This window comes from Protopterus annectens, chromosome 5.part0 (assembly GCF_019279795.1).
Source record: "Protopterus annectens isolate FY-2018-M chromosome 5.part0, PAN1.0, whole genome shotgun sequence".
Taxonomy (NCBI): Eukaryota; Metazoa; Chordata; order Ceratodontiformes; family Protopteridae; genus Protopterus; species Protopterus annectens.
Genome location: NC_056735.1, coordinates 313,390,535 through 313,415,001, shown reverse-complemented (window position 1 = coordinate 313,415,001; position 24,467 = coordinate 313,390,535). Strand labels below are relative to the sequence as shown.

The following is a 24,467-nucleotide window of genomic DNA, read 5'->3' as shown; positions in this document are numbered from 1 at the left end:
AGGAGGGTTCCTTGTTAAAGTTCAGTAAACCTTGACTCCCTTTCCTGTAAAAATTAATGTAATAATGTAGGTAACCATAATGTAAAAAGAGAGAGCAGATGTTAAAAAAAATCAAATAACCTATACAGTATGATAGTGTGATAGCATATAGCAAATAGATTTTATATTTTTATTAAGGGGAGAAATGCTGAATTGCTTAACTTCTTTTAATTCTTTATAAAGTGGGCAGTAGGCATTTTTCATTTTAATTGCCTGTACAAGAGACCTTAGTTTGTTTGTTTACAAGTTCCTTTTTAGATTGTTGTGCGGGGTTTGGTAGTCATCAAAAAGCCTTTATATGGGAGATTCCAACTAAAGGTAATAGCCAAATGCAGGGTTTGGGAAATGCAATTTATTCATGTAGAACTGAAGCTGAATTAGTGGTGCCAATAAATTAACCTGCCTTGATACTCTTTATCTGATTTCAATGGTTGCAGAGCCACAATAATGGCACCATGGAGTTCTGTGAATCCTGAAATCCAATGGCAATGGAGGCAGTAAACTGGAGCTAAAATGCTCCGTCTGCGCTGAAATGAAAAATATATTCTGTTAGCCCACTTGTAGAAAAATATGAATTCTGCATATGTAGCAAAATCTCAAGCTTTCAAATGCTCTACTTTAATCATTTGGCATTGTTACAAGCTAGATGGTGTGCAATATAAAAAGTGTCACCGCAAAGGTGAGTGAATTTAAAGAAAAAAAGCAGCAATGTGTCCATTGGATAATTTAAAGGCCGAAGGAAGCTACATAACAATACCAGTCACCAAGGTGAGCAAATAAGGCACTGTTACCGTTAGCTTACATAACAGTCTTACTGAACAACCCAGGTTGCTGCACTAGATCTTAAGCAACTGTATAATATTACTATAGATGTGTAACACATAATCATGAACACTAACAAACAATGGTGGTTCTATTCTAATTACATCTCGTACCAGCAGCACATAGGAAAGAGAAAAAACATTCATCAAACAAAATCTCTGCACATCTTGTTTGTAATTCATATTTAATGTGAAATATTTGATCAGGAAATGTTAGGAAACCTTGCTGAGTCAATTTGTAAAGTTACGCAAACCTGTAATAATTCTGTGAATAAGTTACAGCTATGTTATAGATAACAGATGACCATATTAACAAAATGCAGTGCAAATACAGCACATTAGAATGATAAAAGCATCTCCATTTCACAAATGAAATGTGAACACAACACAATGTAATGAAGTAAAGCTTTACCACTTAACATCCTTCTTAGGCATTTTCATTAATCCAGGGAAGTCAAGGATATTGTGGTATTTGATGGCATTTTACAAACAACAGAGAAATTTCATACAGTTCACACTAAAGCAGTTTTCAGAGATGTGGTTATCAAGCTTGGGTATACTTTCCACCCAGGAGAATGAGGAGGAGAAAGAAGGACAAGGAGATGGAATGCTGAATACAGTTGTGACATTGCCACAATTCTGGGCCAGCAATCAAGGAGACTCGATCTTCACCACTGACTCCGGTGAGGGATGTTCACTAAGAGGAAAGATGGATTCATCCAGTATTCTCAGATGCAGCTCCTAGCACCAAGCACGGTTTCCCTTAAGAGCACACAGGGAGCACTCCAGATTTGGAGCTGGACTTTCTTACTATCTCCAGGCTCACAAAAAACTCCACACTGACCACCTTGGATCTCTGTTTCCTTGTTCCCAGTAGCTGACACACACACTTGAATATTTGAGTTTTATACACACATACACACCTGGGAAAAGCTGGCACAGATTTTCTAACTGTGTCCCTTTCTGCCCCAACTCAGAGGTAATCAGGCTGCCACCAGCCATCTATTTTAAGGCTCTTACAAAGGGTACCCAGTTATACTGTGTACAATTAATTAATATTAATGGAGTCTGGCCAGAGCAGCAAGGCTTTCAGGAGTGGCCATGGTGTCACCCAAAATAAGCATAAATGCTCTCAAGATGTTAAAAGCATTCTCTAAAGAACCAGCCACAATAAAAGGCATTAAAATATTTAAGAATAAATAATAAAACAGAAAACAAGAGAATACTGAATACAATAAACAACAGAGTTCAACCACAGAGATTTCAAAAATAATACAGTTAGCTTCTCACAGTTACAGAAAAAAAACAGGACATTATTCTCACTAGATGTCCCTGTCTAACTAAAGAATCACTGCTCCCTGACTACTCACTAAAGCAAGGGAGGCTATGTGTTGAGTGTCTTACCACAGCAGCAAAAGACAGATGGTGTCTCTGAATCTCACTGACTTGCCTCTATGGATGTGTAAGATTAAATCCTGTGTCAGAAATCTTTCCTGTCAGATTCTAAAGTGCTGCTGTGAGGATTCCGATGAGCTCAGCTGGTTAGAGGGTGACATCACATGTGGTCACCTGACTCTGGTACAATACACACACAGAGCTTTACTAAGATCTGTGGCAGCATCTGAAAGCTAAAACATAAATTCAAACTTTCCACCCTTCTAGGGTTCTCTGATAAAACATTCACATTTGATCAGTTACAGCAATACAACCTTATATACATTTATACATGTTTAACACAGGTAACTTTACAAATATATATATATATATATATATATATATATATATATATATATATATATATTTATATATATATGTGTGTGTGTGTGTTTGTGTGTGTGTGTTTATATAAAACACCAGCATCTGTACAAATCAGAGAGATAATCAAATGACATAAACTTTTTTTTTTTTCACAAAACTCTAGCAGGTTGTGATGTCATATGTATACATGTACTATCCTACTCTCCCTAGCACAGATGGCACTATAGTATATCATCATATCTCTCCCCCCTTTGAAAACTCTAGCTAGTTTTTCAAGTGACCCTGGAAAAACGCTGCTTGAGAGAAATGGACCTGTCTGGGAACACATTAACCTATACCCTACCCTGTCTTGAGATCTCATCTGAATTGGCATCCTCCCTGGGTTGGAGTTTATGGCTGAGATGTGCAACTGGGTGTCTTTCTCCCTCTGAGGAAACCTGGCTGAGTACAGCTCACACCCTGTGGTTTGAAGCATCCACTTGTACAACAAATTCTTTGCTGTAATCTGGGCTCGGTAGCACAGAGGGTCCACCCAAAGCTCCTTTAAGCTTTTGGAATGCCTGCTTGCAGGCTAGGGTCCACACTACCTTATCTTCCTCAGACTCCACCTGCCACTCAATGCAAATACTCCGCACAAGGGCCTCCCTGTCATAATAAGACCTCATCATGTTAACATGGTACAGTTTGTTCCCCTGCCTCCTACCTAGTAAGTTTACCATGTAAGTAATATCACCAACTTTTGTAATCCCAGCCCAATAAAAGTTCTGCATAATATGTCTCTTATTATGGTTTATGCCCATAGGACCTACAAAAGGAATGTCATGGACTATGGCTAGAAGTGCCAGGCAGTAGGCTTTGGGCACTACCAACTTCTGTATTACCTCACCTTCTAACCCTCTCTCAGGGGTCCTCTCTCTAGACAATACAATGACCTGCGATTAAGCTACTTTTGGTTGTAGCTGGATAACTTCTAAGTATAGTGTAAAACAAGCTCTGAGCCAAACATAAATGAGGGTGATTAGAAACAGAAAAGAAGCAGTCCTTTTACAGAAGGTAAAGAAAGTAACAGTGACCCACACAAATCCCATTATATGTCAGTGGGATGGGAATTCACAGTTACTTCCGTATGTCAGGCGTGAGTCATACAAAACATTATGGGAAAGAGAAAGGGTTGAGGGAGAACAAGATGACATTGATACATTAAGCCCCATTGGTAGCCATGTGGAAAACAGGCTAAGATTACAAATAAAGCACTTAGAGTGATTTTGAGGTGTTAATATAGGTCAGGACACAAAGCTAAAGTGAAAAAAAAAAACAGATTTTTTTAGTTCTAGGGTGAAGTTTTCCTTTAAAGAACAGTATACTTGGGGGAGTCCCCTTTCTTCAGAAGAGTTGCATGGTACAGTTTGTTTTAGGAGGCTTTCTTTCTGAATTTCAGTATACCTTGATTCCCTTTCCAATCTGTAGTAGACTTTGCACCCAGTAGAATGTAGAGGAGGAAGAGGAAACAGACTTCTTCCTCTTTAAGCCCTCCCCCTGCCATGGTAGTGCTGATGCACAGTGAAAACATCAGTGTACTCACTCCTGTCCTAATGCACCTGCACAAGCAATGAGCTTGCATCACTGATCATCCAGCTTCTAGGTGCTGGCAGAGAAACAGAGACTTCTATACCCTTCCAGAGAAAAGAAAAATAGGGACATATCTGTTCATCTTTCCACTCATTCCTGATCAGTTCCATCATCTAGTAGTGAGATCAGATGCCCTGACTTTGTGCTTTGAGCTGGCTTAAGGAATGCTTAGCAAATGTGCATGTAATACAAAAAAAGAAAATTAGATATGTTGGGGCAGTGTAGTAAGCTAACAAAATCAAGTAGCTCTCATATAATATTTTCTGTTTACACAAAACAGTGTTATCACTTTCAAAATAAACTCTGCTGAACTTTATTGCTGTATTATATATAATACACGTGTGTGCGCATGTCTAACTATTTAATTCACTAACATATTATTTTTGTCTTAAGACAACACAATCAAGGTTATACGAGTGGGGCATCCAAAGCTACGTTTCTTTAGAAACTCTCTGGAAGGACAGCTCCAACAAAAAGAAGCCCAAAAAAGGAAAGGTGTGTATCTATGTTTTTTTTTCTTTTTCTTTTTCTTTGTTTTTGTTTTTAATTTCTGGAGAATTTATGCACCCTGCTAAGAATGCAAATTCTAAAGTTTTTTGAAGTTATTACTTTTCTATGTGCCATGTAACCTCATAGATATTTGTTATCAGTAGTTCATAACTGAGTGCTCAGGACAATGTGTCATGTCAGCACTATCCATAAACAAAAACAATCATTATATAGGTAATAGCAGGTGCATTTTGCTCAGGAATTTTTTTTCTGTAAATAAAATGCAGTCCACCTAGTACACTGGTATTACAAAATTGTAATGCCTTAGTGAATGTTCTGTGCAATTATATGTTATGGATTTATTTGTCTATTTTGTTATGTTTGAGTTTCCATACAGGCTTCAGGTCCATTAGTGATCTGTCTGTTGTCCAGTGTAGTAGTAGTTCAATTGAAGGAGGTGATGACTGACAGTGGCCTTGGATCACCATGATCCACCTAGAAGTTTTTTTTTTTTTTTTTTTTGTGTCCCACTCAACCTTTTCACCTTTATGCTGCACTGGTATTTGATATGGTGGCGAGCACTCATACACTGCAGTTTGTATATTCATTCAGTGGCCAGATTTTGATGACAGTGTTCATCTAATCTTATTCTCTATCAGAAACTGCTATTCCTAAGGCATTCCTACACCCACCTTCAAAAACAGGAGATGGAGCTAGTTTTAGTTGTTTCTTCTGTCTGTTTACCAGTCCTCCAGTACCAAGGTTGCTTGTCAAACCTGGCTTGCCAGCTGTTTGGCAGACACTGTCCCACAAACTCCAAAAAGTACAGACAGAACAAAAAATGTTGCGGCATACAACTAGCCCCTTAAAATAATTACATTTCCTAGTATTAGGAGCAGATATGGCTGTTGCACCTTCAGAATGTGGACCATCTCAGAAGATTTGTGATGTGCCTCCTAAAGCATTAGAACATCTACTTGTAGCCATCTTAATGCTTTCACTTAGCCTACTTTTATATATGCAGATTATCCATTGAACTCTGATCTTGCAATGATATCTGGCAATCTGTTACTAGTTATACATTTATGTATAGAGAGAGATGTCATGCAGGTGGTTTGCTGTTCTTTACCTGTAAATGTTTTTTATTTTTTGGCTGAGCATTGTTGACTGCAGATGCCTTTTAATGATGTTGATGGGCTCATAAAATTAATTTAAAAGACTGGGGAGCATTCTAGAGTTTGTGAGAACGTCACTTGTACATCAGTATAATAAAGATATAGTTCTCTATTCCCTAATGGCCTACCAGACGCATCTGAATGTGGTGTGAAACCTAGTATGATCATATAATGTCATAGTTTATTACAACATAAGCATACTCTTCTTAGCGGCCATAAGGCTTTAGTGTTGCAGTAACTTTTTTTCTGAACAACATGTTCCAGGTATCCACACAATCAGGACTGACTCCTTTGACTAGGGAGGTCTAAGAGTCTGTAAAAGGAGATTCTCTTCTGAAGGCATTGGAATTTAGTTGGTAATGTTTCTCACCAATAAAAGTTTTAAATACTTGAAATATCTCAGTTTCTTATTGCTGTGGCTGTGATCCATTGTAAAGGGTGGAATACAGATCAGATGCTATGTCCTTAATTAGAAAAAGAGATTCTTGTATTCATTTCCATCCCTTCCTGAGATTCAAACAGTCGTGCTTAAGTTAAACAAAGTAAATAAAAATAGCTCTTCTTCACCCCTTCTATTTTGGCCCAGAAGGATTTGGTTTCCCTGTTGTTACTGTTTTCAATGATCCTGTCTGTATGTTCATAGAACTGGAATATACTGATTGAAGAAGACAGACTTCTGGAACATGTAGACCTGAAAGCTGATGGGTTCCATTGTTTGTTCTCATATTTCTGGTGTTGGGTTTAGAGAGTGTGCCAAGGCCAAAGTCATATTAGCTGACTGAAAGATGTTTACAAGAGTTCATAGGTGTGTACTAGGCTAATGGCCCTGAGGCCTTTACAAGCCTAGCCATAGGATTACCGTGGCATAGTGTCACCTAACCTTAGTTCCCAGTGCCTCTGTCGAGTAGAGCCACTGGAGTTATCCCAGGGGTGAATTTTCTGATGTTCTTCGTGTTTCACTGTTGCAGTCATCACATTTGGGTTATCTACCTGCAGGTAGCCCTCAGCCGGCCTGAATACCAGAGTCTTCATATTTCTGCATCGGATGCTCTGCTTCTTCCCTGACGTCAGGTCATCAGGGGTCTAAAACATGCAGCCGATGCCATTACATAAGTCTTTCTTGCTGTGCGGTGCCCAAAGCAGAAGCAGTTCGCAAGTGCCGGTTGGCCATCTCCTGAAATTTTCGTTTTCGAGTTTCAGACCTGAAGTCTTCAAAAAAGATAAGTACTCCATTGGGGATCCTTTTTCTTGCTCCAACCAATGTCAATAAAAGTTAACAATTGTCTTACATGTGGAAAGCAAATACCACATAGAGATTTTCATTCTTACTGCATCCCCTGTTTAGGCCCAGACCACGATGTCCCTCGCTGTCGGTTTTGTGCCTTGTTCAACTCACAAACTATTTGTTGTCGGGCCATTTTTGCAGCCAATTACTTTCGTACTTTATCTACGTACTCCGAAATGGCTTCGTTAAGCCATCCGACTAACGATCTTCAGATAAAACATAAGGATAAAGACAGAGACTGATGGCATAGGTCCAAAACTGCCGACGATGCTTCCGTTAAGCTAGTCGCCAGTCCGCCGGTACTCAGTGAGGTGCTTTCGCAGCCCCTGATACCTGCTACTTCAGATTCAGAGGCCTCTACTGAGACCCAACGGAGTCCGGTATGCCGCAAGATGCTTCTTCGACTATGGAACCTGCGGATGTCTCTACTTTGGATGGGTCCAGAGCTGCTGTGCAGGCACCACCTTCTGAAGGTGTATTCAGGTCTACAGACATTCATATTAAACCGACGCCATTGTTTCCATCCAGAAGTTCCGAATTCCTCAGGCCAAAAATTCATACTACGCCTAGAAAACCGATGACCAAACCGCAGGCTCAGGCCCATATGCCTCAAAAACAAATGCTTAGAATGGCTAAAGACCTTATTACCTTAATTAGGGGAAGCCAGCCTTCCCCCTCCAAGAGACCTAGAACTGATTTTCTTTCTGATTCTTCTGATCAGGACTCTGATATTTCTGCTCCTTCTGATTACCAGGATTTGCCCTTATGTACTTATGAGGATTCTGATGCAGAGGATGCCATTCCCTCTGCTTCCCCTCCAGAAGATTTTTCTTTCGGTGAAACCTTGCATACTGTTAGGGAGCATTTCCGCTGGGAAAGCAAGGATTACTCTTGAGTCCAAAAAGACTCTTAAGGAATTCTTACTCCTGCCTCAACACAGGACTTTGGCTATCCCTCCTGTTCTGGACATTGTAGATGATGCTTTCTTGGGATCTAGCCTTACCCCAGACACTTTGCCTCCAGCTCCTAGAAAACCTGACAGGTACTACAGAGTACCTGCCTCTCACAAGTTCCTCTTCAAGAATCCTTCTGCGGATCCAGAGACCTTTTTCCAAGGACCAAAAGGCATTAAGGTACTGCTGCCAAAAATCCTACCCCTTCTGATACAGATTCTAGAGCCTTAGACAGATGGGGTAAGAAGGTATACACTTCTGCTACTTTGACCATTAGGGCTTTAAATTGCCAGTTTCATATGTTAAAGTATCAGCAGCATATTATGGGACTACTTAAACAGAAAATTATGTTGATTCCTGACTGTGCTGAACACAAAGAATTGCAAGATTTAATGCATTCTGCAGAACAAGTTGGTAAACATACTTTGCAATGTGGTTTTGATGCTTTAGAAGCATCTTGCAGGGCTGCTGTCACTGGGTCTGTACTTAGAAGGCATGCTTGGCTTAAGGAACAAAACTTGCCAGATCATGTTAAAGCTAAATTACTGGATGCTTCCTTAAACCAAGTCCACCTTTTTGGCAACAAAGCAGAAGAAGTCCTCAAAAGGATGGAGGAAAAAGCTAAATCTATGCATATTGTTAAAGATTTCCTACAAGTACAGCCTCCCAGATTCAGTAGACATTGGCCTTCAAAGAACTGGTCCTTTCCAGTCCCTTCCAGGCATTTTCAGACCAAACCCAGGAACAGCAGACCACCTAGTCTCAGGCTACGCACAGATCTAAGCAGTGGGGGCTCCCACTTCCAAAGCAGGGAGTAGTAAGCCACCCCCCTACGGAAAAAATGGCACAATGACTTAGCCTTAACCCTTCCAAGCCGTGCTCAACTACCTGCTCCCTTAGGAGGAAAGCGCGCCCTGCATGCAGAAAATTGGGAACTTATTACCCAGGACAAATGGGTTTTGAACATAGTTTCCCAAGGATACAGATTCCACTTCCACACGCTACCAACCCCAAATGGTTGGCCAGACCTACCCCCAAATCAATGGGCAGAGGCCTAACAGCAGGTTCTCTCTCTTCTCAGTATCAGGGCTATTCAACCTGTCCCAGCAGAACAAAGGTGACAAGGTTTTTATTCAAGACTTTTTCTGGTACCCAGAAAAGACAACTCCTGGCATCCTATCCTGGACCTCTCTATTCTCAACACCTTTTTGGTGGTTCCAAAACTCACAATGCTAACTCTTCGACACCTTCTTCCTATGCTAGCCAAGGATGCCTAGCTGGCAACCCTAGACTTAAAGGAAGCTTACCTGCACATCCCACTGAGAGGATCCTGCAGACAATACCTACGTTTCAGGGTGGGCTCCATTCACTTTCAGTTCTCTGCACTTCCCTTTGGCTTATTTACTGCACTCAGGGTGTTCACAAAGTGTCTAGCTCCAGCTATTGCATTTTGCAGGCAGAGAAATATTCAAATTTACCCATACTTGGACGATTGTCTGATTCAGGCAGAAAGCCAGGACTTGCTATTACAACACCTGGCATTCGTAAAGAAACTTCTAACCTCACTGCGGTACACCATCAACGAAAATAAATCTCACCTAGTACCCTGCCAAGAGATTGTATTCCTGGGAGCAAGCTTGAACACAGCTTCCCAGATGGCATTCCTCACGCAGGAGAAACAAGTTTATTTGACAACCTACTTCAAACTATTGGCCACAAAACCCCAGCTATCTGCAAGGAAAATACTGCAAGCTCTAGGGTTCATGGCCTCTTGCATTCTACTAATTCCATATGCAAGACTGCATATGAGGAAACTCCAGTGGTATCTAAAAAGCCTATGGTGTCAACATTCTCAGGACCTAGAAACAATGATTTCTATCATTCCTTGTATGAAGACAGAGTTCCTTTGGTGGTCAGAGGCCTGCAACCACAACAAGGGGCTCCCTTTCACTCTACCCCCTGCTGCCCAAACCCTAACAACAGACGCATCAGACTATGCATGGGGGGCTCACATGGCAGGGCAGTGCATTCAGGGCACATGGAACCTGAGACAGATGCACCTGGATATCAATCAAAAAGAAATGTTAGCTGTGCAGAATGCTCTGACAGCCTTCACAGACCGAATTCTTCCAGGACAACTATTGGTAAAGACAGACAACACCACTGTTATGTGGCATGTAAACAAGCAGGGGGGAACCCACTCGTACCCTCTCTGCAGACTAGCCATGGCTCTGTGGAACACAGCCTTGAGCTACCAAGTACACCTACAAGCACAAGTCCTGCCAGGCAAACTAAATTCACTGGCTGACGACTTAAGCAGAAATCTCATGGACCCACATGAATGGAAACTAGAACCCAAAATATTCAACCTCTTGAGGAACAAATGGGGGACTCCAGAGGTAGACCTGTTTGCCTGCTCTCAGAACTACCAATTGAACAAATTCTGCACAAGAACTCCCCACAGTCAAGCTTGGAAAGTGAATGCCCTGTCCTTTACCTGGAAAAGTGTCTCAGTTTATGACTTTCCCCCTCTGCCTCCCCTCTCGAAGGTTCTACTAAAGATCAAACGGGACAAGCCAAGGACAATACTGATTGCACCAGACTGGCCACGCCAGCACTGGTACCCCCTCTTGCACAGTATGACACTGCTACTACCATGGCACCTGCCTCAGACCCCTTCTCTGCTGTCCCAGCAGGTGGGCCAGATTCTGCACCCTCAGATTCAAACCCAGAACCTTGCAGCCTGGCTAATTCCTTGAGCTCTCCTCTAGCATCCCTCAGTAAGTAGGTGCCGGATGTCATTCTGGAGGCAAGGAGGCCTAGTATTAGAAAATCCAATGCCTAAAAGTGAAGAAGATACTGTTCCTGGAGCCAGGCTCAGGGGATGGGCACAACGGTGCCTAGCTTACCTCATATTCTAGAGTAATTAACAGAATTGCTCCAGAAGGGCATATCCTTCTCATCAATTAAAATTCATGCCTCTGCCATTTCAGCGCATTATAATACTGAGCCACTCCTCTTCTCTCACCCCTTGCTAAAACAATTCCTTAGAGGGGCCAAAAATTTAAGACCCCCCAGGAGAGCTCCCACTCCAGCCTTGGGACCTTAACTTTGTACTGGAAAAACTCACTCTTCCCCCCTTTGAGCCAGCTGCAACAGCAGAGTTGAAATTCCTTTCTTGGAAAACAGCCTTCCTTCTAGCCATCACTTCAGCAAGAAGAGTGTCTGCATTACAGGCCCTCATGGCAGTGGAACCCTTCATTATCTTCCATGCGGACAGGGTTTACCTCAGGACTAATCCTTCCTTTATGCCCAAGGTGGTGTCTAGTGTGGCCCTAAATCATTCCATTCATTTGCCTACTTTTTTCCCTAATCCACAAAACAAAGGGGAATGAATACTGCACTCTCTGGACGTGCACAGACAACTTAGATTCTATTTGGACAGGGCTAAGCCTCTCAGAAAATTTGAACAGCTGCTAGTTGGCTTTGCTGCAGGGGCAGAGGGGAAGGCCATTTCAAAGCAAACCATTTCCAAATGGATAGCCCATTTCATTCATTTCTGCTACAAGCACCATGGAAAACCTACCCCACAAGGGATAAGATCACATTCCACCAGGGCTGCATCTACCTCTGCGGCATTTCTCAGAGGAATCCCTACCAGGGACATTCTAGAAGCTGCTACCTGGAGCTCTGTACATACCTTCACCAAGCATTACCACATGCCTATCTTTTCTAAATCCAGAGCTGGATTTTCCACTGCAGTCTTGCAGGGCTTAATAGCTGGCCCTAATGCTCTTTAACTTCCTCCTACCTTCCTTAGCTTTGGGAATCAACCCAAATGTGATGACTGCAACAGTGAAACACAAAGAACATAGTACAGTTGTGTACACTTACCATGAATGTAGATGTTCGAGTGTATTCATTGTTGCAGTCCTGGTTACCCTCCCTCCAGCCCCCTGACTTCTCTTGGCTCTACCTTTCCTTCTTGTTGGTATATTTATTTTTTCTTGTGTATTTGCTTTTTGATGGGGGTGTACCATACCATATAATTGCTTCCTATTGTGGGGCCACCTGACATCTGGGGCAAGAAAAACTGATGTAATGGTGTTGGCTGCATGTTTTATACCCCTGATGACCTGACGTCAGGGAAGAAGAGACCGCATCCAGTGCAGAAATCCAAAGACTCTGGTATTCAGGCCTGCTGAGGGCTACTTGCAGGCAGATAACCCAAATGCGATGACTGCAACAGGGAATACACTTGAACATCTACATTTATGGTAAGTGTACACAATTGTACTTTTCCCATCCACTCATGAAGATTTCTCTTGAAGAGGGTCAGCGAGGTGCTCTGCATGACATGTATGGGAAGTCTGTTCAGTCGCATGGGCAGTCTCTAGGTTATGAACCTGTCCCTCCAGCATGTTCTCTTAGTTGTGGTAATGAGGTTGAGGTCTCTGGAGCGTGTGGTGTGGAGGGATTGGGATTTATTTAGATGTAGCATTTCTATCAGAGCTGGGTCAGACATGGCTTTGTAAGTCAAGCACAGATCGCTTCTAAGAAGACGATATGAGACAGAGAATAGTTGGAGTTTTTGAGTCTGTCCATATAGGAAAAGTATTTAAGGCCTAGGAACCTCTTTGTGTGGTGCTTTTGTGGCATCTCCAATTGATGCAGGTGTCTAGTGAGGTACATACCAAATGGGGCATTGTACTCGATGATTGGCCTAATGAGGGAAGAGTAGAGGGAGACATTGACCTCTTTCTTCCTGGATGCAAAACCCTTAGTAATGAGATGGGCCACATAGAAGGACTTTCTGACCACAGTGGCAATGTGGTGATCAAAAGAGAGGTTGCTGTCAGCCTGTGTTCCCAGATCTCTTATAACACCTTCTGTCTTCAGTGGACTACCATCAGTGTGGTAATTCATGGGAACTGGGTTTTTCCCAAAGGGGATGACGACACATTTTTTGGCATTGAGCTTAAGGCCATGGTTCTAACACCAGTCATTGGTCTCAGTGAGGCCATTCTGTAAGTTGTCAACATCACTTGGGGAGTTAGTAATAGCTCCCAACTTGCAATTGTCTCTGAACTTTGTCAGCCAGAGTCCCTTTGTGTTGGCCTGGACTTCAGAGAAGTAGATACCAAACAGGAGAGGACCCAGGACTGAACCCTGTGGGATTCCACTCGTGACTAGTCTGCAGTCTCACTTGGAGTCAGCTACTTTCACACTGTGGTTTCTGAGAGCCAGTTTGCAACCCACCTAGTGATACAGGGGGTGATGCAAGCTTAGTGAGTTTTTCTGTGATTCCTGAGTGGGGAATGGTATCAAAAGCCTTGCCCAGATCAAGGTAGGCTGTATGAACCACCTTGCCTTCATCCACAGCTCTGGTGACTGACTCAAAGAAGTCAACCAAGTTGAGCAGCCATGATCTACAATTCACAAAACCAAACTGTGTGGGATCCAGAGTATGGAGATTCCCTATATCCTTGTTTATTAGGTCCATGATGATGCATTCCATAGCTTTGCATGTCAGACTCATAAGGCTAATGGGGCGATTTTACCCAGGGTCTGTAGTCACCCGTTTGTGAAGAGGGATGACTGTAGCAGTGCGCCATTTGGTAGGGACAAAGCCTGAGGTGAGGCTGTGATTGAACAGGGCACACAAATGTGGTGCCAGTTCACTCTGTAGTTTATGTGGAACACAACCAGGGATATTGTCAGGTCCCATAGAAGCTGTATTCTTGGCCTTGGGCAGTGCTGTTTTAACCTGTGCAACAGTAACACTGGGTACCTGACAATCTCCTGGTATTGTGATTGGTCCTTGGGGGGGGGGGGGTAAAGTTGGCACTGAATCTGTCAGCCAGTTTACTGGCAATATCTGTTGGCTCAGTGTAGGAAGTACTATTGTGCAGTAGCGTAGAGCAAATCTGGGTATTGCCGAGGAGATTCTTTACACATCATCAGCTTTACCAGAAAGGCTCATCCAGACTCTGCTACACTTTGCTGTGAAGGAAAGGTTAGTTTGCTGTTATTTTTTGTATTTCTGTATTGCCTTTCTATATTTTGAATACTGTAGTGTGTTTTCTTTACCTTGTGTTTTGCTTGCATTCTGTTTAACAGCATATTAAAACTTCAAAAGAGACCACAGCTCTCTCTGTTCTGAGTCAGGCAGAATTTTTCCCCTCCCTCCCACCCATTTAAGTTGTCTTGTTAAATACCACTGTCTTTCTAGTTGCCCGCCCCTTATGTTAATCTGACCATATATCTCATTTCTCTCTTCTTTCACTGGCTTATGTGAGTAATCACAAAACCATCACTTTTGAAATCCCACCCCTTCAATTATTTACATTTATTGGCCATCCTACAGTATTTCATAGTACCAAAATACAAAAGTAACCACCCCTTTCAGTCCATCTTGCTGTTTTAAAAATAGTAACTCTCCACTAAACCTTAACTTTTTAAACAGGTAAAACTCAAGTTACCTACTTTCATATCTAACTTCTCTAGTGCACACTGCAGAGTGCATTCTTTTCAATCTTACCTTTAAGCATCCCTGTTACTAGCACTTTCTCTAATACCTAAAAGATCATCTCTACTTGACTCCAAGTAGACTTTTCTCTATCTGTTAAACCTAGCACTTGCTCCTACAGTACTTATTACCTTGATACGGCACTCTTATAGATAGCACCCCAAAAGGCAAACCCCATTTCTCGGTCACCACGTCCCCGGAATCTCTTTTAAAGTTTTTTGTCTAGTCCTTCTAGCATGTCGAGGGATCAGTTGCTAGTGTCCTCTCCTGCTCAGCTGGTGAACCTGGGAATATTGAGGCAATGTTACAATTGCCTCATGTACACAGAACAACCCTCTCCTCCTCCCACAAAACACAAATACATGCGAGAGATGCAACTATACGGCCAAACTGGAGGCTGAGCTCTCTCAACATAGGACTGGCAAGACCAGTCAGGAGGAGAAGGTTACCACACACACTATAGACCCAGTCTCACATAGTACCATCACAACCTCAAATCATACACATAAACACACAAAGACATACTCGGCTCTGATCAAAATCTACCAAAACAGCAGAGGCCACCAAAGCAGACACCCAAACAACCACCACCTCAGAACACAACACCTGCAACACATAGACCTCACAGTCAGAGTGTCAAACAGTCACAGCCCTTAAGGCCAAACACAATGCCAGACACACTAGTCATTGGTGACTCCATAGTCAGACACACTGGCGTCCGCTCACCAGACTGAGTAAGGAGAAGGTCACAGTAAGCTGCCTGTCGGGCGCTAGAATCCGCCACATAATGCAAGGACTCAGGTCTCTCAACAGCAGGTACAAATATGACTCAGTCATTGTCCACGCTGGTGTAAACGACCTGAGGCACCTCCTTGGACTACATGAAAAGAGACATTGAGGAGCTCTCTGATTATGTAGCCCAGGCAGGTATGACCCTGACCTTGAGCAGTATCCTACCTTCACCAAGAATGATGCCACAATACAGAGATAAGATGATCAGCTTTAACAATTGGCTTAAACTCTGGTGTCATTCAAAGGGGATCCAATGTCTGTCTGCCTGGGATGACATGCTCGACAAGCCACGCTGCTTAAGGGACGGCTTGCACCTGTCACCCTGGGATTCCGGATATTGGCAAAGGCTCTTGCCACCCCATAGTGCCTTTTTAGGCAAGGCTCAAATTCTAAACCTACCACCCTAGAACACAAAAAGGAAAAAACTAAGGGTAATGCTGCTCAATGCCAGAAGTCTAAATCTCAAAATGCACGCCTCGAGGCCCTTCTCAGTATGGAGAACATCGATGTCTGTGCAGTGACAGAAACCTGGTTCAAGGCTCCTGAGAGCACCCCAGCACTATCAGGTTTTACCTCTTATCATGCGTTCCGGCCCCAAAATCCGGACAATACCAAGAAAGGAGGGGTATCCATATTCATCAAAGACACCCACACCTCAAGACTGGTGGCAGCACGATGCATCGGAGACCATCCAGGTGCAATTAACCATAGGCAAGACTGCTCTGCAAATTGTAGCATGTTGCAGGCCACCCTCACAAACTCAGGAACCTCACATGGCCTTCCTGAAAACACTAGAGGGATAAATGTATCACCAAACACCATCATACTAGGTGACTTCAATTACCCTAATATAGACTGGGAACACTACTCAAGCCCAAACACCCTAGCCCAAAAGTTCCTGGAATTCATAAACTCAAATGCCATGGAACAACTAGTCACCATCCCCACAAGAGGAGAAAACATACTTGATCTCATCATCACGAACATGGGAGCACAATGTTCAACACGGAAGTATACCCCTCACTGGTGAGATCAGATCACAAACTAATCTCGCTGGAGGTCCTCATCCCACCCCACCTGAAATAAAAAGACCACAGTAAAGAACTTCCGAAAGCCGACTTCACACTTCTAAAGACTAGTGTGGTCTCCTTTAAGGCCCCGGAGCCGGCGGAACACAGTACAGAATCAGCTGAATAACTTACAAATGCCTTCTACCAGCACCTGCAGGACTGCATGGATAAGGCAATCCCAAGCAAAACAAAGACTCTTTGTACCAAAGGCAAGCGTCCACTCTGGTGGACCCCAGCCATAAACAAACTCTACAACAAAAGGAGGAAGCTACTACAAGATAGAGCAAAATCCTTAAAAGGTAAGACACCCTTGATCACTATAAGTAAAAACTAAGAGCTCTCATAAAATCATCCAAAGCAAATTTTGAGAGAAAAATAGCTAAAGACTCAAAAGACAATCATAAGGCCTTCTTTAGCTATGTTAGAAACCTGGGAGGAAACTCCCAGATATGCTCAGAACTAGTTCAAAATGATGTGAAGATTACTGATCCTACAGACATTGCCAACATACTGGCTGACAGGTTCAGTGCAAACTTCTCCCCCTCCCCAAAGGAGAGATATCTATACCAGCGATTGCAGCCCCCAAACTTCTCCAGCCCAAGTGAGAACTGCTCTCTCAATGCAAAAACACAGCATCCATGGGACCTGATGGTGTCCCCGGCTGTGTGCTCCACGAACTCAACGAGGAATTAAACCCACAGCTAGGACAGCTGTTTAATCATAGTCTTACCTCTGGATCATTACCCAGGAGTGGCGCACTGCAACTGTGGTCCCACTTCACAAAGGCGGTGCCTCCACCGACCCTGGAAATTACCAGCCCATTAGCTTGACAAGCCTTATCTGCAAAGCCATGGAGAGGATCATAATGGACCTCATAAATAAAGACATAGGGAATTTGCAGACTTTGGATCCATCCCAGTTTGGCTTTGTCAAAGGCAGATCATGCCTTCTAAACTTGGTTGACTTTTGAAACAGTCACCAAAGCCATTGATGAGGGAAAGGCAGTCCATACAGCCTACCTCGATCTGGCAAGGCCTTTTATACAATACCCACTCGGGTATCATTGAAAAACTCATCAGCTTAAATGTTAACCCATACATCACAAGATGGGTTGCAAACTGGCTGAGTGACAGAACCCACAGGGTCAGAGTTGCTGGCGCCATGTCAGACTCAAAGCCTGTCACAAGTGGTGTACCACAGGGCTCAGTCCTGGGCCCACTCTTGTTTGGCATCTACTTTTCAGTACAAGCAAACACAGGAGGGTTATGGCTGACAAAGTTTGCAGATGACTGCAAACTGGGCCATAGTAGAAAACACATCTGACACAGATATCCTTCAGAAGGGTCTCACAGAAGCGGATAACTGGTGCCAGAGCCATGGCCTAAAGTTAAATGCCAAAAATGCATAGTCATACCCTTGGGAAAAACAAGGTTACCCTAGCTACCAAATAGGTGGCAATCCACTGAGTACAGAAGAAGTTATCAGGGACCTGGGGACCCAGGTTGATAGTAGTCTGTCATTCGACACCCATGTAGCTAAAGTAGTTAGGAAGACCTTCTACATTGCCCACCTTATCATGAAGGGATTCTCATCTAGATCAAGGGAGGTCATAGTCTCCTATACTCATCACTCATCAGACCAATGATTGAGTACAATGCCCCATTGAATGTATCTGACCCGACACTTGCAGCAGCTGGAGAGGCCACAAAAGTTCCTCACCAAAAGGATAAAGGGTCTCAAACATCTGTCCTATGCTGCCCGACTGAAAGAACTCCAGCTCTATTCAGTAAACACACTGCTCAGAGGTGACCTTTGCCTAACATACAAGGCCATGTCAAACCCAGATTTGATGAATATGCTTCACCTCAAAAATCTAGATCCGTCAGAGCCACAAGGGTGGGAGACTTAAACCTCGACACGGCTATTAATAGGACGTGCTGGAGGGATAGATTCATCACCCAAAGACTCCCTATGCTGTGGAATAAAATCCCGGTATATGTGAGGCAGAGCACCTCGCTGGCCTTGTTCAAGAGAAATCTTGACCAATGGATGGGAGATCGCAGATATACCCCAGGGATTACCTCAGTGTCACTGCTCAACAGAGGCACAGCAAAATAATGGGTATAGTTCCCCATACTAAAGGGGTGGCGTAAGCCACAAAACTATGGGCTAGGCTTGTAAATGCCCTCGGGCAGATAGCCTAGTATGAACCTATGAACCTATAACTATAGAATGCCTTGTGGTTGTCTTTACTATCTGCTGCAATTCAGTTTTCATAGCTAGCCTTAGAGGATTTGATGAGGTATCTCAACTTTTTGTTGAGGCTGATAAGGTAGTTTCTCCAGTCTTGGGACTTCAGCTTATTCCACATCAGTTTCCTCCTTCTGTTGTAGAGTTTGTTTATGGCAGGGGACCACCAGATTGGCTTCTTCTTTTGTAGGAGAGTGTCTTGGTTCTATTGAGTTTGGCGAGATCCATGCATTTGTGTTCGTACAGTGCATTGGTGTATGATTCTGCAATCATGCAATTATTCTCCATTTGCATGGGTGCCGTGAAGTTAGCCACCTCTGTTTTTAGGAGCCCAAAGTTAGCTTTGGAGAAGTTTTTCATGGTGGTTACCTTTGCGGGAGGTGGGGGGGGTTGGGAGCGATGTGGATTTCCAAGGTGATTAGTTTGTGGTCGGATCTAAGCAGGGTGGAGCTAACTATTGGTGTAGAGCAGTGGTCGCCCATGTTAGTAATGACCAGGTCAAGGATGTTGCTACCTTTAGTGGGGGTAAGAATGAGCTGGTCCAGGGCATTGGAATTAATGAACTCCAGAAAACATTGGGCAGGTGTATTGGTACATGAGTAGTTTACCCAGTTAATGGAGGAGTAGTTGAAATTGCCTAGTAAGAGAGTGTTAGGTTGGACCCTAATAGTCTCCAGGGTGCTTAAGAACGTGGAGTGAGAGTCTTGTGATATGGTTGGGGACCTATAACAGGTTACAACCTGAATCGCTGTCTTACCCAATGTTAGCTGCACCTGAAGTATCTCTGATGCGTTATGTTGGGCTACCAGTCTGGAGGTGTGCGCATCCTTCATGAATATGGAAGCACCACTGCCTTTGAAGCTTTGGTCCAAGTTCTGGGGCCGAAAGGTGTGGAATGAGTTATAGCCTGGTAGTGCAGGGGTGCTTTCTGCTGCCTTGAACCAGGTCTCTGTTACAGCACAAATGTCGATGTTCTCCATTTTAAGGAGTGCTTTGAGCGAGTGCATTTTGAGATTTAGACTTCTATCATTGAGCAGCATGACCCTCAGATTGCATTTGTTTGTAGTTGTTATGCTGGTAATTTGGTCTTTGGAACACCACCTAAAAAAGGCACTTATAGGGGTGGCAAGAGCCTTGGCCAGTATCTGGAAGCCCAAGGGTGACAGATGCAGGCCATCTCTAGCAAAGCATCGAAGTCTGTCAATCATGTCATCCCAGGCAGACAAATACTGGATTAACGTAGAATGACACCAGAAACTTGGCCAATTGTTGAAATCAGTCATTTTCTGCTTGTACTGGTATAATTTTGGGTGATGGTAGGATGCTGCTCAGAGCTAGGGTCATACCCGCCTGGGCTACATAATCCGAGAGCTCATTCATGTCTCTTTTCATGTTGTTCAGGGAGGTACGTCTCAGGTCATTCACACCCACATATCAAATGACAGAGTCATATTTGTACCTGTTGTTGAGGGACTTGAGTGCATGCGTTATGTGGCAGATCCTGGCACCTGACAGGCAGCTGACTGTTACTTTCTCCTTATTCAACCTAGTGAGTGAGACATCAGTGTGCCTCACTATCGAGTCACCTATGACTAGTGTGCTGAGCATGCTGTTTTGCCTTAGGGGCTTTGGTTGAGTGTCACACTGTTTAGAGGAGTTGTGTTTCTTGTGATTAGTGTTGTGTTGTGGTGGTCAAGTGCGTTTCTGCTTTGGAGGTCTCTGCTTGGGTAGATTTTTATTGAGAGCCTCCGTGGAGGTGCGTGTGTGGTTTGTGTTTTTATGTGAAGGCAGTGCTGGTGTGTTTTCTGGAGGGCTGTATGTTCCATGTGGTGTGGTGCAAGTGTTGACCTTCTCCTCTTGACCAACTATTCCGGTCTTGGCTGGCGAGTGTGTGGCTTCCAATTTGGATATATAAGTGCATCTCTTGCATGTCTGAGTGTTGGAAAGTAAGAAGAGAAGGTTGTCGGTGTACATGTGGCAGTTGCTACATTGCCTCAGGATGTCCAAGTTCATCAGTTTAATTGGAGATAGCACAGGGAACTGACCTTTAGACATGCCTGGAGGGGTTGGCATTGATAATAAGTACTGGATCTATTTCCTTGTAGAACGTTTAGTGCTGGTAGCAATTTTGCGTGCTACAATAATTGCTACGAGAAGTCTGGTAACGTGCTAGACTAATAAGCTAGTATAAGTACAGGAGAGGAGAGAACTAGTAGATCTAAGGGAAAATTTGAAGAGCATAATCTGGCACTGCTCAGAAGCTTACAAACAGTCCTGGATACAGGAAGTCTGTATCTGGACTAGACTAGTTACAGGAAGGGCAGGAAACCATCGCAAACACGGGCTTTTAAACCTGAAAGTTGAAAGCGATGGAAAAACTGTCCAAACGGCCAGTAAATTACAATTCCTGGGCCAGGAACCACTTGTGGTAGATAGGCTACCTAGTGCTTACCACATCCACTGATAAGCTAGAAGGCTTCCCACCAACACAGAAAGCCTTTGGGGGGCTCAGAAGCTTAGAAACAGTCCAGGATACAGCAAATCTGTATCTGGACTAGACTAGTTACAGGAAAGGGAGGAAACAAGTGCAAATGCGGGCTTTTAAATCAGAAAGTTGAGAGAGGTGGAGAAACTGCCCAAACGGCCAATAACTACAATTTCTGGGCCAGAAAGCACTCCTTATGTGGTAGATAGGTTACCTAGTGCTTAACACTCCTACTGATAAGCTTGAAGGCTTCCCTCCAACACAGAAAGGCTTGGGGGAGGGGGCTCAGGAGCTTACAAACAGTCCTGGATACAGCAAATCTGTATCTGGACTAGACTAGTTACAGGAAAGGGAGGAAACAAGTGCAAATGTGGGCTTTTAAATCAGGAAGTTGAGAGAGATGGAAAAACTGCCCAAACGGCCAATAACTACAATTTCTGGGCCAGAAACCATTTCTTATGTGGTAGATAGGTTACCTAGTGCTTACCACTCCCACTGATAAGCTGGAAGGCTTCCCTCTAACACAGAAAGGCTTGGGGGGCTCAGGAGCTTACAAACAGTCCTGGATACAACAAATCTGTATCTGGACTAGACTAGTTACAGGAAAGGGGGAAACAAGTTCAAATGCGGGCTTTTAAATCAGGAAGTTGAGAGAGATGGAAAAACTGCCCAAATGGCCAATAACTACAATTTCTGGGCCAGAGACCCTCCTTATGTGGTAGATAAGTTGCCTACTGCTTACCACTCCCAGGGGGCTCAAGAGCTTACAAACAGTCCTGGATACAGCAAATCTGTATCTGGACTACATTAGTTAATTTTTTTTAGTAAAATGGAAAAGGAGAGAGCTGGAACAGAAGATAATTCAAGGTTAAGAATCTAAGTGGGTTGGCCTTCTCAAATGTTCTCTCTCTATTAGGTAGAATGAACTAATGACACTAGACTGGGAGGAATGACCCAGATCAAATATACAGTATGGGCAGGCAACTGCAAAGCCACCAAATATAAGAACAAGACAACAATAGGGAGGGTGGGTGGGAGATGGTAAACTATTACAGCTACTAGCTGTAGCCACTAAATAAAAGTTTTAAACAGATAAAGGAGCAAGGAGACTCTAGAGAATGCTTTTAACTGCAAACAAATCAGTTCTATGATAACTGACTAGAACACAGAAACCTACAAAAATGCACAGAAAGGCACAGATAGAGCATTCACAAACAGAAAATATAACTCTCAGTATGAAAAAGCATTTTCCAGTTAAGTAATTCAGTAAACATGCAATTAGAATAATGAAACAGTATCTAGCAATGAGAAATACAGCAAAAACAGTACATAAATGCAGTGAAACAGTAAAAAAGCTTTGTAACAGTGCACAATGTAGTAGATTAACTATATAGCACAATTTTAAGTGTTACAGAAGTGCAATTCAATGAAGTAAGTGTAAGAAATAACTTATTCTGCTCTTGGAATCTTAAGGAATTTCTTCTTAGCCCCAGTAATGAATCACCATCCACAGCCTGGTAAATAACAAGCACAGCCCTTTGCAGACACAGGGTTTATATACCAAGGAGCTCAAATTGCTACTCACTCCTACTAGCACCTTCTGTTACCCAGTTACTCATGCTACAGGAGGTCAGGAAACCCTGTTACTCTCAGTACAAATGAAGACAACGCACTATCAGCAGAAAACGACTGCCAGAAATACAGAAAACTTAACATACAAAACTACCAGGCCTTGACAACAGCAGGCCTCTATCAAGATTATGCAACCTGAGCAGAACTCACAATAAATGCATGGAAAGAGCACTCACAAATAGAAAATACAAGTCTCGGTATCAAAAAGCAGTTTACAGTTTAATTCAATAAAAATGCAATTATAGTAATTGATCCTATTACAGCTACTAGCTGTAGGCACTAAATGAAAGTTTTAAACAGATAAAGAAGCAAGGAGACTCATGAGAATGCTTTTAACTGCAAACAAATCAGTTATATGATACCTAACTAGAACACAGAAACCTCAAAAAAAATGCCCAGAAAGGCACAGATAGAGCACTCACAAACAGAAAATATTACTCGGTATGAAAAAGCATTTTCCAATTAAGTAATTCAATAAACATGCAGTTAGAGTAATGAAACAGTATCTAGCAATGAGAAAAACAGTTAAAACAGTATAAAACAGTACATAAATGCAGGGAAACAGTAAAAAAGCTTGATAACAGTGCAAAATGTAGTAGATTAATTGCATACCACAACTATAAGCATTACAATAGTGCAATTCAATGAAATAAGTGTAAGAAATAACTTATTCTGCTCTTGGAATCTTTAGGAATTTTTTTCTTAGCCACAGTAATGAATCGCCATCCACAGCCTGTTAAATAACTAAATGTAAGACATTTGCCTCTGGCATCCTGCTAGACAAATAAATCCCTTTTAATACAAAATGATCTTTATTTCGGAAATCATTTATCTCTTTTGCAGTAAGGAATTGTTACCAAGACTTTAATTTCAGTACTCATAATTTCATCGAGGCAGCAGACAGAAGTGTGATAGTCTTTCAGATGTTGTATGCACAGCATTTAAATGCATCACTCAGCTAAATCCCTCAAATTTATTTTTCATATTTAATATTCTTTTCAGCTGCTCATTAAGAGCAGTTTTGTCCTTAAAAAAGTTCCTGTTGTAGTACCATTAATTTAATGTCTCAGTGTTTTCATGAAAAATCTCTTCTTTGGATTGTATAATGACAGTTTGCATGCTAATTTTGTTTCTGCTTAAAGAAGTGTCAGGAGTTTTCTCTCTATATATATACGTATAGTCTATCATGTGATTGAACAGTACTTGACTAGAAATTAAATGTTTGAAAGAATCTGACTGAAGGCTAATTGACTGAAAGCCTACTTGACTGAAACCCATTTGACTGAAAGGCAGTTGAATGAAAACCCATTTGACTGAAGCCCACTTCACTGAATCACAAATCACTGAAAATGTTAAACATTAAGAAAATGCAACATAAAATAGTGTTTTGTTTGTGCACCAACACTGATTCAATATCTGTGGTGTTTTTTCTTTTCTCAAATAGTTGTGTGGCAGCGGAGTTATTATATATAATTAAGGGAATTCCCCACACATGGGGTTGCAGGGGGCTTGCCCCGCCCTGCAAAAACACTATTTTATGTTTTCTTTTTTCTTTAATTT

The 24,467-nt window shown here is 42.6% G+C and overlaps 1 protein-coding gene across 1 annotated transcript in view; it reads left to right on the top strand.

The window, feature by feature from the left end:
- The window catches only part of APOO (apolipoprotein O), a 595,595-nt gene that overhangs the window by 435,457 nt on the left and 135,671 nt on the right, over nucleotides 1-24,467 (top strand). Inside the window, exon 7 of the mRNA XM_044072293.1 lies at nucleotides 4,641-4,742. Within this exon, the coding sequence (XP_043928228.1) occupies nucleotides 4,641-4,742 (102 nt within the window). The remainder of the gene's footprint in view (nucleotides 1-4,640; nucleotides 4,743-24,467) is intronic.